Below are 17,946 nucleotides of genomic sequence, written 5' to 3'. Positions count from 1 at the left end.
GCGTGATTAATATGGATCGAGCCAAGCGGAGCTTTTCATTCGGCATAACATACCGCGATGCACTTAATTATGCAACGAACCGAAACACGCCTATGGCAAAATTTCGCACAGACAGCACGTAGAACACGATCTTGTTATATGCAGCGATGTTAACGAACTCTGTCGCACCGAGTTTAATTAAACTTTAACTGGAATAGACTCCGGAAATGCTTTTTTAGGCAGTCAACGTTAAATGCTTCCTTGTCTTTCTCATTTCCTGTCCTTCTCTTCTCTTCTGTCGTTCACACTGAGAACTTGGTGCAGGAAGAACGCGTTGAGGTAAAAGCTCGCGTGTTTTCCCGAGGCCAAATTAATTTTTGCAACGCACTAGGGATGTAATGTCCACAGGAGAGAATAGCAAAGATTTGTGAAAATAGTACGAGAGAACATACTTGCATTTACGCAAGTAAATAGAGATATAGCATCTTCGATCGAGCTGGATCTTTGTAGTTTAATAATATTTTTGTGTGAATTTATATACTTTTAATTTTAATTTAATCACATTGACTCCGATTTATTATAATTTCTAGATACAACAGAAGTTGTATTAGTTTCCTGTCCAACTACGCGCTTTTTGTTTTATTTTCGCTCGACTAAATGTCATCATAAAATCTAGGACTCCGTAACTCTCACGAAGTTCAAAAGTTGTCACCGCGTGCCGTGTTTTGACCTCGACATGGACGTAGAACAGTCGATCGGCATGCATTCGATTGCCATTAGCTGCATCATCTAGCTAATTTCACGTGCTCCGGGTGTATCTTGAGCTGTTCGAAACCACGATGTGTCAGAGGAAAATTGTCTCTGACGCTTCTCTCTGCTAGAGTGAACTTCATAAGCGCTTATTAACACGAACATATGACTGGGAGGCAAAACTTAATAATGCGGGTCGCACGTGAAGATCGCGAAACTGTTTCACGTCCTCCTGTGTCCTCAATTACCTCCGAAACGCCCGCCCTCGTCACAAGATCAATGAAATTCCGGCAGAGAAAGTGTGAATTTTAAAACAGGAAATATGAATTTCTGGATTATTCATAATGCGACATTATCGTTATACAGAATTGCAAGTTTCCTCGTTCTCGCACAGTGTACGGTGCATAATGTTATATATTGACGATTTTCAAGGGAATGCTAAAACCTTACGAGACCTTTTTTTTTTACTTTTCTACTCGGAGAGATTCTAAATAAAAGGACTCCTTTAATTAAGGAATGGGAAGCATACAGAAGCTCCTTTCTCTTTTTCTTTTCTTCTTACTCTAAACGAAATTGGTTATTGATTAAAATTTTATCCGCTAGCTCAGATGGTTTGTAACGATTCGAAATAGCAAATTGCAATCGGGATTGAATGCTCTTCTCTAATAATGAGTAACACGCAATTTGTTACTCATTTCTCTGACGAACATCCTACTTTCTTCTTTCTTTCATCGTGATAGAAAGCTGATGTATAATAGAATATGGTGAACTGACGTAGATAATTGAGTATAATATAGGAAACAAAAGAAATTACCTGGGAGGCTTTGCCGGCGGCTCTGTATGGCTGTTACATTCCGAATCGGAGAGAGCGGTTTTTCTCAGAGTGGTGATAATTCGAGGTGGCTTTGGGGGTCCCTGGATTCCCCTTAGTCTCATGGTTGCTGAATTGTGTTGTCGTACCGTTTGTTCTTCTTTTCGCGGAACGCCGACGTATCGAGGCTCGGCTGTTGCGACGCTCGGTTGCGACAATCGTTTGAAATCCTCGTCAGCTTGCGTCCTGCTCGGTAGCTGCGGGTTCGAGTGTTGCCTTTGCAGGAGCACCCTTCCCGGAGGTGTTCGTCCGTACATATCTTCGCGAAGACGCTCATTTGGTTGCGAAGTTACGTCGGGCTGAGAACGACCGGTAGTCGAAGGATGCCTATTTCGAACGAGTTGGTATTCGTAATGTCTCAGAATGAGAAAGAGACATTGCGCAAATAGGAAAAATTATTTAAGATTAGAAGTAATTAGTCTCCGACGAACATTTGGGACCAAACGACTTAAAATTCGTGAGAACATCCGCCCTCAAATGTAATATCTCTCTCAAAGCTTTTTGATTTATAATGAGAAACTATTGTGCAGAATCTATAAGACTGTTTCCATTCTTATAATTCACGCTTACAATGAACTTAAAAAGAAATTAAATCTTTTTCATCTCAGAATTTATATTTAACCTCGTGAGTTAAGAAATAAAAAGTATGAAGGCAACAAACATGAAGAATATAGGTTGTATAAATTATGATAAGTTAAATTGCAAATAAAATTGATTGACCCAAGTAAAGAAGTGCCTTTTCGGTCGGGCTGAATCTTTGTAGCTTAATAATAAAAATTGATACGTTTTTCTGGCGCGTGTAAGTATGCTAACGATGTCCCGCACGTACCTGTTTATCGATGACGATCCGTAAACGTCGTCACCGTGACAGATCGGGTGGGTTTTTGCCGACAGTCCATTGACTCGCACATCCTGGGAGCTCAGGAAGGGCTTAACTGGCAGGGCATATATCGGGTCGTTGTAAACATTCCCGTCGGGATTACCGTCGGCCATCGCGCTCGTTGCCGTCGGCAGATTGCCGCTACTCCTGGTGTGTTGAAGCCGCGTGTAAACCGGTTGCGAATACGTCCTCGAGTGATGATGAATCCGACGTGCCGTCGCTGGTCCTATCGATCGGCTGCCGCTTTGGATATCCAGCTGCGATTGAAAGTGCGCCCTGTAGGCGCTGAGGGCGGTCTCTCGATGTTGTTGTTGTTGTTGTTGCTGTTGCTGTTGCTGTTGCTGCTGCTGCTGCGAGTCGCACAAGCTCGTTAGATTGGGATGCGACTGGGAATTGCGCGATTGTGCTCTGAAATGCGCCCCTTTTGCGTGCTGGTGATTGTAATGATGACTACCATGATCCTGCTGACTCTTTGGTAGCTGCTGCGTGTGATCTTGTTGCTGGTGAAGCGAGCGAAATTGATTGACTGTCCGTTGAACATGATTATGTTGTTGTTGTTGCTGCTGCCGTTGTTGGACAATTAAATGATTTGACAAATGTTGCCCGATACGAGCCTGATATTGAAAAGGTTGACCATTCATAGCTTGAACATATTCCTGCTGTTGTCGTAGTGGGAGACTGTAGATCTTCTGCTGATTCAATTGTTCGATCATGTTTCGTGTAGGGCACAGGGCATTCAGCTGATAGTGAACTGCTCGTTTCCGCGCTGCATATTGCGGCGACTTCACAACCTCTCGATACATCTCCATCACTATGTGCGTGAAGGGCCTTGCTTGTAGACGCGTTCGGCAATATTCGGATATTACCTGCAAAGCGAGAATATGATACTGTCATATCGCCGAGTCGTGTATTAATGGCGCAGGATAGCTTTTATTGATATTTGGTAGCGACAGGAAAGGATCCGCGATAGAAGCGGAAATTGCACAAGTTATAGTTCTATATATGATTAACATTGTAAAAAATATAAATACTTTGATGAAATAATTCATGAAAAATTCAGAATTCGAGATTTCAGAATTTAATTCTATTTTTTAAATGTCAATGATTATAGAATAGAATACAATTAGCGTTATCCTGTTGTGAAGATAGAATTACTTAATTCATATATATATATATATATATATATATGTATATATATCAGATAAACGTTCATGCAAATCTGAAAGTTCGCAGTAATCATCGCAGACATAATATGATCGCGCAGATGCGTTTATCGTGCTACCCAGCGCGCCGATTATCTAGTTTCGAAACTTTCGCATCGTGCAGTAGATGAACTATTAGCTTAAGAGGACAATAGTTGTTGCCGGAATTCTATAGATCCAGCTAAGCTAAGATCCTCGAGGAGAAGTACCGGCACCTATTAACGCGTCATTGTGTTCTCTGTGATGATGAATGCGAAACTTCACGCACAGTTAAAGATTTAATAATATTATTCTCTTTTCGCAAAGATTTTATAATGAAATAATCATTGTCGACAACGTTAAATATCTATTTGTACAGTTAATTAGAATGTCGCTTTTGGATTTGTGCATCGTAACGCTAGCTTTCAGCTTTAGTACTCGGATATCAACTAGGATAGTTCTAATCAACGTTAATTAGGTGATAAACGCGTAACATTTCGTTGCCCAAGTATTTCTTCTTTCAATTTTTAAGATATAGATAAAAATAGGATATTTTAAGCTGATAAAAAAATTCGTTTTAAACATTGCTTAACGAGTAGGAAGTCAATTCTAGTGTCAAATAGTATGTTATAAATAATGATTTGATGATAAAATTGCCAGTAGTTAAGAATGGAATTCAGACAAATATATTAATCAGTTAGAAAGTTTAATGCAGAAATGTTCTGAAGCTAAATATAATAAATAGGACAGCCTTTCATTCAACTATGGCACAAAGTTTCTCTATATACGAAGGCAATGGACAGACCTGAAGCTGATATGCCGTTTCATTGCACTGGGATATTAAGGAATAAGCGATGTACGGGAAGAGTAATAGACGTGTAGACTATTATTCTTAACAAATAACGGCAAATCGTTTCGCTGGATAGCTCAGTTCGCGCCACGATTGGCATCCACCGGCTGCGAAGTCAGTGGGGCACTCGTCTTAACCCCGGTGTGTTCAGCCACAGGCTTGCTTTATCCGCGCGGATAGATACGGCCAGGCAAAGTAGGTACTCGAACGGATAATTTATTGGCTGCCGAGGATTCCTCCTAGAAACTGCGGTTCCGCATTACGCCGCATGCCGTGCTCCTTCCGCCTCCTCCGCCGACCGATTTCATCAATTTTGGGGGTTATCGGAGTTGCAGAATTATTATCGCGACCCGAGATGGACGACTTATTAGACGGCCGCCTGCCTCGTTGTTTGCGCGCGATAACGGCCGCCGCGTTTTTGAGATTGCCGGCCGTTAATCATCGAGCTTGGCGAAATTATCGTATAGGTATATGTGAGCCACCACCCTCGTATGAAATTTTGCGCCCGGAACCGCCACTCATCACGCCGCACCGTTCGAGGTGCGCTAAACCCCCGGAAGATCCACGGAATTATACCGGTTTGCGAATTTATTTCTTGTAATGTCGCAGTCGCTTAATGATCCCGTGCCTACATAAAGTAATCTCTTGAGAGATTTGAACTCGCGCAGATTTATCGATGGCTTCATTGCGCTTGCAATGGACTCCGTTTTAATTTTCGTTCTAACTCTTGCATTATATCGTTATTCATTTGAGTTATTCATTATATATAAAATCTGAGTGCATATTTTATGTAAATTTTTCGACTGATTTCTGGAGCTGATATGCTAAAAGTCGGGCAATATTACGATCTTTCTCGCACAAAAGTTCCCTTATTTACAAATTGAATGTAAGAAATTTCCCTTTCTTTCTTTCTCATCCCGAGTTTCCTAAGAAAGCAAGGAAGAGAAGTCGGTTCTCTCCTTTATCTCAAGTTTATACGCATTCCAAGACTAGAATTGGAAATTTTCGCATCGCGTTGCGCTCGCGTACTCCGCGTTCGTGCGGAAATACGCGACGCGCTGCAGCCTAGCTGTGTTGCACCGTGCGACCGCATCCTCTATCACGCTATCTGTTCGCCCTAATATTTACATGTGAGAGAAGTCCGCATCACACGTATCTCCCGTCTGTTTGCTGTCCGATCAAAATAATTTAATCATGCGCGGAGGCGTCGCGCGCGCGCGACCCCGTCGCCCACGATTAAATTTCATAATCTTGCCATTTGCATCTGTATAATTGTCGTTGAAAATCCGATGAACAGTTAGAAATCGCACGTGTGCATTAACTCCCCTCGTTAAATCCCCTCGGCGTGAAACTGAAATCGAAAATTTTCGCGTCGACATCGCGTCGACATCTGAAAAATACATTTTAACTCTAATATGCGAGTAAGGTAAACAGGAGTTTTATTTAATATTAATGTTATTTTGTTTATTACACGGATAGACTATGCAAACAATCGACAGAAATCAATTCGATGCAATATATAATAATTGTATATTTACATTTTATATACAAAATTTGTTTACTCAAATTATAATCGATACACAAAACAACACGCGTCTGAAATACCATTGGATCTAACGTAATATAATTGTAAACAGATAAATATTTTTTGTTGAAATGTCATGCGTCGAGCATGCGATTGTATGTTAAATGACACATTTTTATAACAATGTGAAGTATTTTCCATGACATATATCATTTTCATTATCTTTTTTCATCCTTCGAACGTATTATACCACGACTCATCGAGCTATTATATGCGGTTGGCAGTTGTTGGAGCGTATATTCATTCTATTGGTTTTCAGTTTGTGTTAAGACTCTTATATACATATATGTACATACATATGTATATATAAAGACACAATAATAAGATATCTTATATAAATGCTATTCCACATTTCTTCGCTGTGACAAATTCTTTTGCAAATTAAAAGTTTCTTGTTTGTTGAAAGGAAGAGAGCGGAATGCAATTTCATTAAGGATGTATTACCTATACCTTCCCAGCCAAAAGTACAGTAATCTGAGAAATCCAATTATATCGGTTGTATGCATACTTTAACGACTTACTACTATTTAATATCATAACAAAGACATTAATGTTACTTATTTAAGTGATTTTAACCAGTTTTTATGATTATTAACAGGGTATTTGTAAGTATTCTTAAGGATGTATGTCCGTTCAGTCAAAATAAAGGGATCAAGCTGAAATTTACAGAGATTGTGCACTTATATGTCCTAAAAACCTGTGTTAAATTTCAGATCGATTGTCTGACTCGTTTAAAAGATATTAATTTTTTAATTTTGTTTTTTAGTTAATTTAAGTTTAAAAAATTAATATCTTTTAAACGAGTCAGACAATCGATCTGAAATTTAACACAGGTTTTTAGGACATATAAGTGCACAATCTTTGTAAATTTCAGCTTGATCCCTTTATTTTGACTGAACGGACATACATCCTTAAGAATATTTACAAATACGCTGTTAATAATCATAAAAACTGGTTAAAATCACTTAAATAAGTAACATTAATGTCCTTGTTATGATATTAAATAGTAGTAAGCCGTTAAAGTATGCATACAACCGATATAATTGGATTTCTCAGATTACTGTACTTTTGGCTGGGAAGGTATAGGTAATACATCCTTAAACAGGATTTACACAACTTTTTAATTGTGGACATTAAATATCTTGTTAAAGGAGACTTAAATTAATATTTCACTAAAACAAAGTTTCAAACAGTATTATATTTGCAGTAATTGTAACTGGGGGCTACTATTATAAATTGGGTCCACGTTTATTATTTATCTCAATGTTATCTCAATGCACGTAACTTAGCTACGGACATTTTTTTTGCTTCGTGCAGTTAATTAAATTTCACAATGTAGCATTTTATCAGATATTAAATATTGTTTTGAGTCGGACTGACTGACTCATTCTTCGAGTGTCATTTAAAGGTACGTATATTCACCGTTATACCACGACATCTCACATCGCTATTCCTTGTCATGCAAATCATCGGCATCTGCTTGCACCTCGAATGTCGTCTCGACGTACAAATGCTGCACGCGCAGCGTACTCGCCCTGCCCGTGATAGGTGATTCAATTAAAGCGAGCTTTCATGCAAGCCGACGGCGGACACTCGAGGGCCGCACGGTGTCGCGTGGCTATGATTAAGTCTATGTGATCTATCGATTAATCCTGTATGAACATTATCGAAGTTTAGACATAAGCCGTGCGTAGTTAACGAAATTATCGCGGGAAAAAAATCCGTAATATTGATTATTCAGTTCGACTTTCTCATTGAATTAAATTCCTGCTTAGAAATTCAATTGATCCCTTGATCGCTTGATCAATTTACCGAAGAGACAATAAAAAGTAAGCAAGAACACAGTCGCGTGATATTACAGAAAAATATGTGTAGCGCTCAATACATTTTTCATATTTCTAACGATGATAATATTCGTTTATAGTCTTTCTTTCTGCTTTCTGACAATGAGAATCACAATTTAGATGATTATTGTATAAAACGGAAGTCATGAATAAAATGCATAAGCATGATGGTCTACATAAAATACTTGGCTCTTGCGATTACGATCTGCATCAGGACATGGATGCATGTCTATGCAGATACATGAACTTTAGCATGGAGACTGGATGGACACGTATACACGTCTGCTGTAACATCTAGTCGCAGTTACAAGTTAAGGATCGAGTTACTATGACATGCTGCGTCTCGAAATTTCATCGTCACGGTAGTGTCGCGTGTTATTAGCGACAAATTGCTTTATTATTCTCACCGTAGAGACGACCCGGCCTTTCTTGGCGCACGCTATGCATTCCTCATGTGTTTGTGCCCAATTCCAGTCTGACGCAGCTGCTCGCATGGATACGTTCACGACATTGAATTACTCGCCATTCGTAATCGTGATGTGAAAATTAATTTTGCTATGTGCTGCGGTACATGGGATTGGGATTGATATTGTTAATCTGCGGGTTGTCAAGATCCAAGTCGCAGCGATATACGTTGAATAATGTATCTATGATCCGTAATCATAATTGTCTGCAGAGACGACTTCTTTGATATATATTTATTAAAACATCTAATTTAATACAGCGATATAGAACCTCATTATTCATTTGAAATGTGTTATTATATTATTTTTTTAAAGTATATTTTTCGCAATTATTAATGCCTGATTTTTTTATCGTAAAAAAATATTTTCCAAAAAATAACATAGGATATATATAAAAATAAATCGTAAAACATAATGCAAACAAGCAAGATTAAAATGTACATTATTGAATATCGTCGTTTAATGATGAATGTTACGTTATCTAACTCCAGATATATCGAACAACCGGCAGAATGATGAAACACGAGAATCGAAAACTGTTTTGAGAAAGATACGTGAAAATGATGCGTTGTTACGGCGCGCAGAGTGAAATATCGAACGCTGAAGAGTCACTCTAAACGATACTCGCTGATTTATTTCGGACCGTCGATAGTGCACACACAATGAACTTCGGAATTTCGAGCTATCTAACCGTACCCCGCACGGCAAAATCGGTAGTCTCGACCTTTTATTAACAGATTGTACAACGCTGCACACAATGCTCGCCAGTTATGTAACGCGGAGCTTGCGTGTGCGTGCGCGTGAGTGTTTGTACTGATGATGAATGAATAACGTGCAACAGTCTTTTAAAGAGTACGAGTAAAACGTATTAAATATATTTGTACATACAAATTATATTGACAAATTTTGAGAAAATTAACGAAAATTGGCGGAGATTGACGGAAATGTAACGGGGATAAGAGACCTTCTCAGGATGGAAATCTGGATAGAAGAATTTCATTAAAACTTAAGAACTTACGTCGAGCAAATTCATCAAGGAGGCACGTCTGCGAGGATCAGGCTCCGTCATGGCGGCCAACACTGATTGCAAAGCGGAAGAGGGCGAAACGGAAACGGTCCCCGTTAACGCCGTTGCTCTCGGAGTCGTGTCTAATAATGCTCTGCCTAAGGAATACATCCACATCTGGAATCAAAATGAGATTAATCTTTATTAAGCACATTAAACATTAAGTATGATTAATAGTAGGAGTATGTTAAGCGTTGATTTAAAAATGCAGTAATTACATTAAATATATCATAAAATACATTATTCTTTTACTGAGAATTTTCAGGATTTCTATTACATATATAGGTAGTTTGTAAATTCTCTTTTAACAATAAGTAAGGTAACGTAAATATACTCTATGTATATATGAGATATTTGACAGTGTTAAGTAGTTATACATATTTCTACTAAAAGTTTTAAATTTGCCATACATTTTTAAAATACACTCTACTTTACTCTGCACGAAGAATTATATTGTTGAATTTATAAACAAAAGAATGGCTATTTAAAAATGTAGAGAAATATTAGTATCTCTACTCGCTAAAAATTTTGATATGTTTCTTATCCTAAGTGATGTCATTAGCGTTAGACTGATAAATAAAAGAACGCTACTATCTGAAGGAAAGGGGTACAATACTCTCAGGAACAATATCTTATATCAGATAAGCTGTGCATGTCGAAGAATACATCAATTTTGAGAGTCGAGACTGCTTCTATCTAAAGCGGATGCAATTTTTCTTATTTTCGCGGGAGAATATGTATACTGCACATACGCATCTAAACATGTCTAGGAATATTATGTAGATTCGAGGAAGTATTAGAGTTATCGACATTTTTATTCGCTGAAAAAACAACGTTGTCCGATACTTTCATCGATAGTACTAGAAAATGTCGACTTCATCCCTTTAATACTTGAAAACTAAGCATCGATGTTATTCGATACTTCCGTTGCTCGAAAAGAATAAATAGCACAGCTTCAGTATGAATAATTTCTTCTGTCATTTTTAATTCCTACTTTTGCACTTTATTTCATTTAGCGGTTCACGATTCTTTGTCAACATTTATAATTAAACGTAAAAAAAAAAACGAGATTTTTGTAAATCTTCCCGTTATATATTGACTTCGTGGCTTCTTCATTTATTTACGTAGAAGAGAGGTGATGTTGTTGCATATGCAACTATATAGCACCTGTGCTCTCACCGTGTCACAGAGATCATTCTAACAACTCGCTTGTGCACTGTGTCACGCGATGAAAAATGTAAGAGCGACAACCGCCGGAAAGGCGAGTGCTTTTTCGCGCTAGCTTTATATGTCGCCCAGGTAATCGTCGTTGTGTACCGTGATGCTGCAACCATCACCGGCGAGAGTTTCGTGTTCTCCGGAAAAGTGGAGTCGTGACGTGAATATCAAGGTGCACGGGACTCTGTTATCAATGATGGATTTAGGACATTTTAGATCAAAAGCACAACTCAAGTGCAAAATATTTTTAGAGGCTAATTCTTCGACAAATTTTGATTGAAATATTTGTAAAAACACCCCGTGCATGCTAGTGCTTTCGTAGAAGATTAAAAGTTACACAAAACGTAAGAAAATAATATGCATTTGTTTAATTGCATAGTGCGTAATGAAATTGTATATGCAATTACTTTCAATTATTATTTTAAATATTTTATTAACATTTTATATTGCCATGAACAGTGTAGGCTATAAAATATTCACACTTTAAGTTCATGCACGATCTAAAGTCGTATAGAATCGGAACAAAAATTACAGGAAAGTTGCATAAATTACTATCACAATTTTTTTTATTATAGTAGAAGCACATTTTGTAAGATAAAAAACCGAACTTTCTTTTGTACCTTTTGATTACGATGTCTAAGTAGTCTCGCCTTTCATAGTCTCTCATAGAAGTCTTTCATTATCGCCTTCATGTTAATTGTGTACTAGTAATATTAAATTACTAACGAAGTGATAATTATTTCTCACTTAAAAGTGCAGTGAAATTTATTATACTTTTTGCTGTGTGCAGTGAAGCTTCTCATTTTTCTCTTTCGCTAGAATCCTGTTGGACGAATCGGAATTTATTTTTCGATACGCTTTAAAGTATCGTTAATGGAGATGCACCGATACTTTATTTGAGATTGAAACTGAATATTACATCTTGATGTTAGTTTACGATACAGACAGACAGAAAGCAGATTGAAATACTAGATCTTAACGAATTTTATTGAAAGAACTTTTGCATTTTGCATTTAATCGATACCGTGCTTTCGAGATAATTAATAATGGCTTATTTCGTAATTTTACATGAAAGGAGAAATATTTCTTATTGAAACTTAGAATAATATTTTTTTATTTCTATTTTTAAATCATTGATTTTCAGAGTAAATAAAATGTAAAACGCGGAAGTTATCGATCTTTTTGGTATTGGTCTCCAGTTTTGGTTTTATTTACGTTATAACTTCCATCAATATTTATTTAAACCATCATGTTATTTCTTTTTGAACATTGATAAATACACATTGATGTGTTTATAAAGCGGAAGATATCTAAGTTTTAACGATTTTTCACAACGGATATTTCTAACCGCAAAATATTGAATCGTAAAAGTATATCTTCTATCTTTTGTTCCTTTCTCACTACAGGGTTTTATTCACTTCTGTCATATAACTCTATATAAGTATTATACTCACTATCGTAAACGTCGGGAGTTTTATTTCTATGCTATTTCAATAGTTACGAACGTTGCGCAAACGTAAATTACGTACGTACGCGTCTCTTCGCGCGCTTAACGAGCGATGCGGATGCAGCAGGGTGCATCAAGATTGCGCGCTCCGCGAGGCCTTATCTCTTCGTTAGGGGCTGGGGTGAGATAAGGAGAGGCTTTGGAATTTGGCGATATAAAAGAACGATACGGCCAAAGTTTATTTATCGTGCGCGTCGTTTGTTCTCCCTTTAATCTGCAGGAGATAAATATACCGGTGTTCGTGTTGAAACAACGAGGCCCCGTCCGGCCGTCAACGAGAAGAAAGGATGGCGTTAAAGGGGAATGAAAAAGATCGCCGAGGGTGGAGGGTGGTAGAGAGAGCGCGAGAAAATCCGACGGACGTGCTTGAAAAAATGTGAGAGGGGCCATAGGAACGGCGCTAGGATTTTGCTAAAAGTACACAAAAACCGGCTTCAGTCTCTGTTGCATCTCTCTTCGTTCTTCGAGTTCTTCGAACGGTCGGCCTCGGCGCGGCGCGGCGCGGCGCGGCGCGGCCCCGTTAAAAATTCAGCCGGCGCTGAAACGCGGAAGTCGAGCAAATAAAAAGTCGTCGAGCCGTCAAAGGACGACTATGGCGGCTTAATCCTCTTCGCGTTGAAAGGATTTTAATAGGATACGTTAATAATTCTCCGGCGCGCGGGTGCTCTTTTAATTATACCATCGGCCTCGCCCTTCCGTAAATACCGCTATCATTTATACACGCGTTCGCGTATAATTGAACGATTGGGGAAATTGAGATGTTCCATGACAAACGTGTTTTGTCACGTCGTTTCTTGATCCTCATATCTAATTTCGCGACGCACAATTATTCGACTCTGTTTTGGATGTTTACCTTTGTCAGTATAATATCGCATTATCGTGATTGAACAGTCGAAAGCTCAAACATTTCATAAATCCAGATAACAATACGCATCGCGTAAGTAGATTGAGAGGAAATTCGTAAAAAAAAAGGCAAAAGAAATTAATACAAAATACAAGTCGTTCAAAATTTCAGCTGTAATTTATAATTAGCCTTAAAGTAAGTTACACACTTACTTAGTAAGTGTGTAACAAACGTCGGAACGCCCACTTTGAAGTCTCTCGCGTAACGGACGTCAGATCAGAGCGCAATTCGTTATTGAATTAATGACGCGTCATTAAGTACTGCGTGCTGAATGTGACGTACTTTTTCCGAATCCGTGTCCGAATATACGCGGCCGGGTCGATACTCTGGCGGCAGGTACGCCCGAGCAGTTTCCGGCGGTGCGAGCTGCAGCAAAACCCTACCACGTGGTGTCAGTTCCAGCGTATGCGGAGTCACCACTGGTCCTGCTCTCGAACCACCCACCACGCCTCCATCTAGAACAAATATTAATAGAAAATATAAGATTGTTGTCAGAACCACAAACTTACTTCTATCTATATAACATATAGTGAAGAATCAGCAAAAATGTTTCTAAATCGAGAATGGTTGCTAAAAATATTTCGCTAAAATGATCGTAATTTATCATTTTCTTGATAAATAATTTGCAAAGAGCAAAGGCAAATTATTAATAATTCATATTAAATTTTTTGGCCTGAATTACGTTTAAATATAAAATTGTACGTATATTCGTTTTCATTTATAATTCATTCATAAGGTGCTTTTCAAAAATATGAAAATTTAATTTTGTACGGATAAAATCTCTATATGATATGGCATAAAAAACGAAGTCTTTCAGACACAGCTTTTTGTGCAAAAATTCTCTTTATTTATTTTAATCGTATGAGATATTCATATAATTATATAGAAACATATTTCTTCTTTAGAGACACCAGTCTGGTATGCTTTAACTCACCGGGCACGACTGTAGTATGTTGTATAATTGCGATTTGTCGCTGGAAGCTGTGATATCGGCCATATATGTGCCAAACTACTTACGGAGAGGGATTAGGGTTATAATTAATTCTTCGACTAGTTATAGCCTACGGAGCGGCTGACAAGCTTAAAGGCAGACGGAGTTGGGGTCGCAGGTGCGCACGAGGGGATCCTCACTCGACAAGAGGATTTTCTGGAAATTGCCCGGTTTATTTACCGCGATCGCGCGCCCACGCCAATTCAGATCATTTGTTATCGTTTTTAACGCGTTGTATTTCTTTTCAACGTCTTCGCTGTCTTCTCAAGCTGTTTTTCTGAAATCCTATTCTCAGAAATTGTGTCGAACGTTTGAAACATAATTGAAAGGAAATCACGTCGAGGTCGAGGAAGATTGAGGAAACCGCGAATGAATTCGACCTCTTCTCCTCCTGCAAATCGCATTTTCCGCAAACTCGTAATCGTATTTTCATTTTTACGATCGTCTCGATCTGCGCTTCCAATTGCTTCAATATCGACTTCGATCGCCAATTTCTCCAACATCTGTACTAAATGATCGAGATCGAGTTTTGCCGTAATTTCTGTATTAAAGAGATGTATTAGAACTTTCAAGTATTACTCCACAGCTATTTTGTAAGAACCTCAGCAGCATTTCATTCTGGTGTCTTAATAACGCCACATTTTCCACACGGACCTCACTTTTGTTTAATGGCAAACAGCCTGGTCTGAAATGTTAGACCATCCATTATACTACTCCCGTTATAAATTCCGTATAATTCGCCATTGGGGTGCTAATTCTGCGCGTGTCACGGACATTAACAGCCTAATGGTGGGCTAAAGCGCCTTGACACGGAGAATATTCTCCCGCGAGTACTCCCTGGTAATTTAGCTAAGCGCTCCGACCGACAAATTCTTCCTCTTCCGCCGTGTCCCCGTAAGCCGCCCTAAGGAAATTAGCGCAGACTGCCAGAATCGACACGTTAAACGTTTAATACTGAGCACGCTCGATTAACTTGAATTAATATGCGTGCCTACGCTTATATCGTTGTCATATTTCATTTTGACTGTAGAAACAAGGGTCTATATATCCGTGTAAAATATTTCAAACCAATGCACGTTACTACTTGACAATGTATGACATTTTCGTATCGTCGTTCGTATCGTCGTTTCTTTTTTTAACGCAGTTTCGTTTAGCGATACGAGACGTAATTTCTAATTCTGCCAGTAGTCAATCTCCGCGAACGATCGGACAGGTTTCCGTGTAAATTAGAAAGCAGAGACGCATCGAATGGGACGCTCCCAGCGATAAACTATTTCCGTTCTCCGAAGATTTAAGCTCTAAGGAAATTAGGTGGATCTGAACGTGATCGACGTGTTCCCTGATAAATCTCGACTAATCCCTAGATGGAGAGAGACGACTCGCGCAATCACATCGGCTGATCATTAGCGGAACATTTCCATGTCACTTCAATTCGCACATATCTAGAGATGCGTTTAAAATTGAATTACGCGCAAAAAAAACATTACACACATTATACGCTTTTCAAGTAAAATTGAACGCAAACGGAATCTGATTGGTGCCACCGCGTTGTTGCAAGTTTAGTCTGGTTGTTTTTGAAAATATCAATTTGCATAATAAACACGTTAATTATCGATGTCATTTGCATTTCGTTGATGGGAAGAAATACGCTGGATAAACTGTACAGCGGTATCGAGCGTTTGCGTCATCTATCACTGTCTGTTTTTGTTACCGTCAATGTTATTTCGCCCTGTGTGTTGCACTAGTAGTCAATCTCTGTAAACGATCGGACTCGTTTGGGCGGCGGAATCCGATCGTCGACGGAGGTGCGATTTCCTGCTCTATGGGACGCAAGTCCTCGAAACTAATGTCACGACAATCTACTTGCTGTAGGTATGCAGCATGTGCAACAAAACACAAACTCGCTATTTGCAGGACATTCTGCTTGGCGAAAGTCGATGAAATTCTCTCGGCACAAAAAAAACGTTTACTGTTCGCGAGATTTAATATAAAACTGTTATTTATATACGAATTTTCACGCGGGAAGGGAGAAAAATATAGAATAAATATGTGCTATTGATCTATCTCTAAATATATATTTTTTAATTTTTTGTTATTTTATTTTAAAATAATATTCTTTTATATAACGGTTCTTTACATTCTTGCATATGTTAAAAATTTGTAATATTCATAGTTTCCATGAATTAATAGCGAAAGCCATTAAAATATGTTAATAAGTGGTATACTGAATGCATCATAGAGTTTTACATTTCTCTTTGTTTATTGAAGTATGCCGAAGGTGCAAGTGAGTCTTTCAAGTGCAATTAACGCACAACATTAATTACTGTCGGTAAATTATTGTAACTGCTTTACTAATATGAGGTGAATTTTCGGTGCATACAATCATAAACGTGTTCGCGAGGTTCTCATACATGATTGATGATTCGTGCGTATACTTCAAACATTAGGTCGCTCTTTCTACATCCCATCATATCTTTCCACGCCGCGAAAGGTCAAAGCAGACTTCGCGTTACATCGCATTGTGTCTGTCTTCCATCGATCTTCGTTCAGGCAGTAATGCGTTATGGATACCTAATAGCCCGGGTCCTTCAAATCTTTTTCAAAAATGGAAATATCTATAAATGTATATATTTTTTTTCTTCAAGATTTTAGAATAGGCGACTGAAATATTCACGTAAATAAATTTAACATTTCTAACAGTCTATATACTAAATAAAAAGAAAAGAAATATATTATAAAATAGAAAATCCGTTAATATATTTAGTCCTAACTTAGAGTCCCATTTCGTCTCAGAGCCTACTATACGACGTATTTTCTCTCTGGCAAAAATCTTGAAATATAATCCGAGTTTAATTTAAAAATGAGACATAATTAATGAGATTAAATTTAATGATATAGATATCGTGGAAAAATTTATTTTAGATCACTCCTTTTATGTTTGAAATAATTCTTTTTCAATCCCTCGGGAATTGCAATGAAATGTCCGGCGGAAGAAAGACCCACATTTACGTTGTCGAATTAAATAGATATTAGGTTGTAATTCCGGAAAGTAGGTTTCCCAAGAACTGATAACATTCATTATCTCGAGCTCCTATCGACACCCCGCATTGAGAGCGTCTGAAGATTGTTTTAGAAATTCATGAAGCACCGCAATGTTCACCTATTTCTTAACCGCGTTGGCGGATTCCAGGACGGTGTCCCGTTCGCGTGGGTGTGACGTAGGCGTGCGTACGTGTGTGGACAGCATCGAGGATGAGGATGTGTATCCTTGTCTACACGTGTGAATATACACGTACACATATATGTGCGTGTTTCGACATTGATGAATAGTTCCCTAGAGCCCTTCGTTTCTGTCTGTCCTATAAACACTGACCGTTCGAAATCTACCCTCTACAATCCTTCTGGGCCTTCCCTCCTCCCGCCTCTATTTAGTGCCTCTTGTATCTGCTGAGTAATTCGATGGGTGACCGTTTTGGCGGGGAAAAATCGCGTTGCGCGAAATGAGGAAATGCGCCGCGCGAGCGGAGGAAGATTTTTCAGGTCGCGAAAATCAACAGCCGACGGAAATAACTCGAGTAAAATATTACCGACAAGTATATAAGTATAATTGAATTTTACGGAATTATCTGTAAAAATATAAATAAAGTTATCTATAAAATAATATTACGTGTGATTCGTTCTAAGAAAAGTTTATTAATGGGTACTTTGAAACATATTTAATTCTCAAGATCACCTTTTACAAAAAAATATCTCGGTGAGCGGAGGAAGCTTCGAGCTTTAGATACATCTCTCGCAAAAGAAAAAAAAATGTGAAAGCCGCGGAAAATGTCGACTCGATTCGCCTTTGCGGTCCACG

The 17,946-nt window shown here is 38.3% G+C and overlaps 1 protein-coding gene and 1 long non-coding RNA gene across 2 annotated transcripts in view; one reads left to right on the top strand and one right to left on the bottom strand.

The window, feature by feature from the left end:
* Positions 1-17,946, bottom strand: part of LOC139779199 (uncharacterized) — a 41,525-nt gene that overhangs the window by 12,494 nt on the left and 11,085 nt on the right. Inside the window, exons 2-5 of the mRNA XM_071717485.1 lie at positions 13,382-13,554; positions 9,423-9,587; positions 2,430-3,346; positions 1,544-1,927 (exon numbers count right to left, since the gene is read on the bottom strand). Of these exons, the coding sequence (XP_071573586.1) occupies positions 1,544-1,927; positions 2,430-3,346; positions 9,423-9,587; positions 13,382-13,554 (1,639 nt within the window). The remainder of the gene's footprint in view (positions 1-1,543; positions 1,928-2,429; positions 3,347-9,422; positions 9,588-13,381; positions 13,555-17,946) is intronic.
* Positions 1-17,946, top strand: part of LOC139779201 (uncharacterized) — a 109,330-nt gene that overhangs the window by 80,891 nt on the left and 10,493 nt on the right. The window lies entirely within an intron of this gene.

Source organism: Temnothorax nylanderi, unplaced genomic scaffold, assembly GCF_030848795.1.
Source record: "Temnothorax nylanderi isolate EJ_2023f unplaced genomic scaffold, tnyl_v1.0 TNYL_tig0214_pilon, whole genome shotgun sequence".
NCBI lineage: Eukaryota > Metazoa > Arthropoda > Insecta > Hymenoptera > Formicidae > Temnothorax > Temnothorax nylanderi.
The sequence above is the reverse complement of the archived record's forward strand: the minus strand, read 5'-3'. Positions and strand labels throughout refer to the sequence as shown.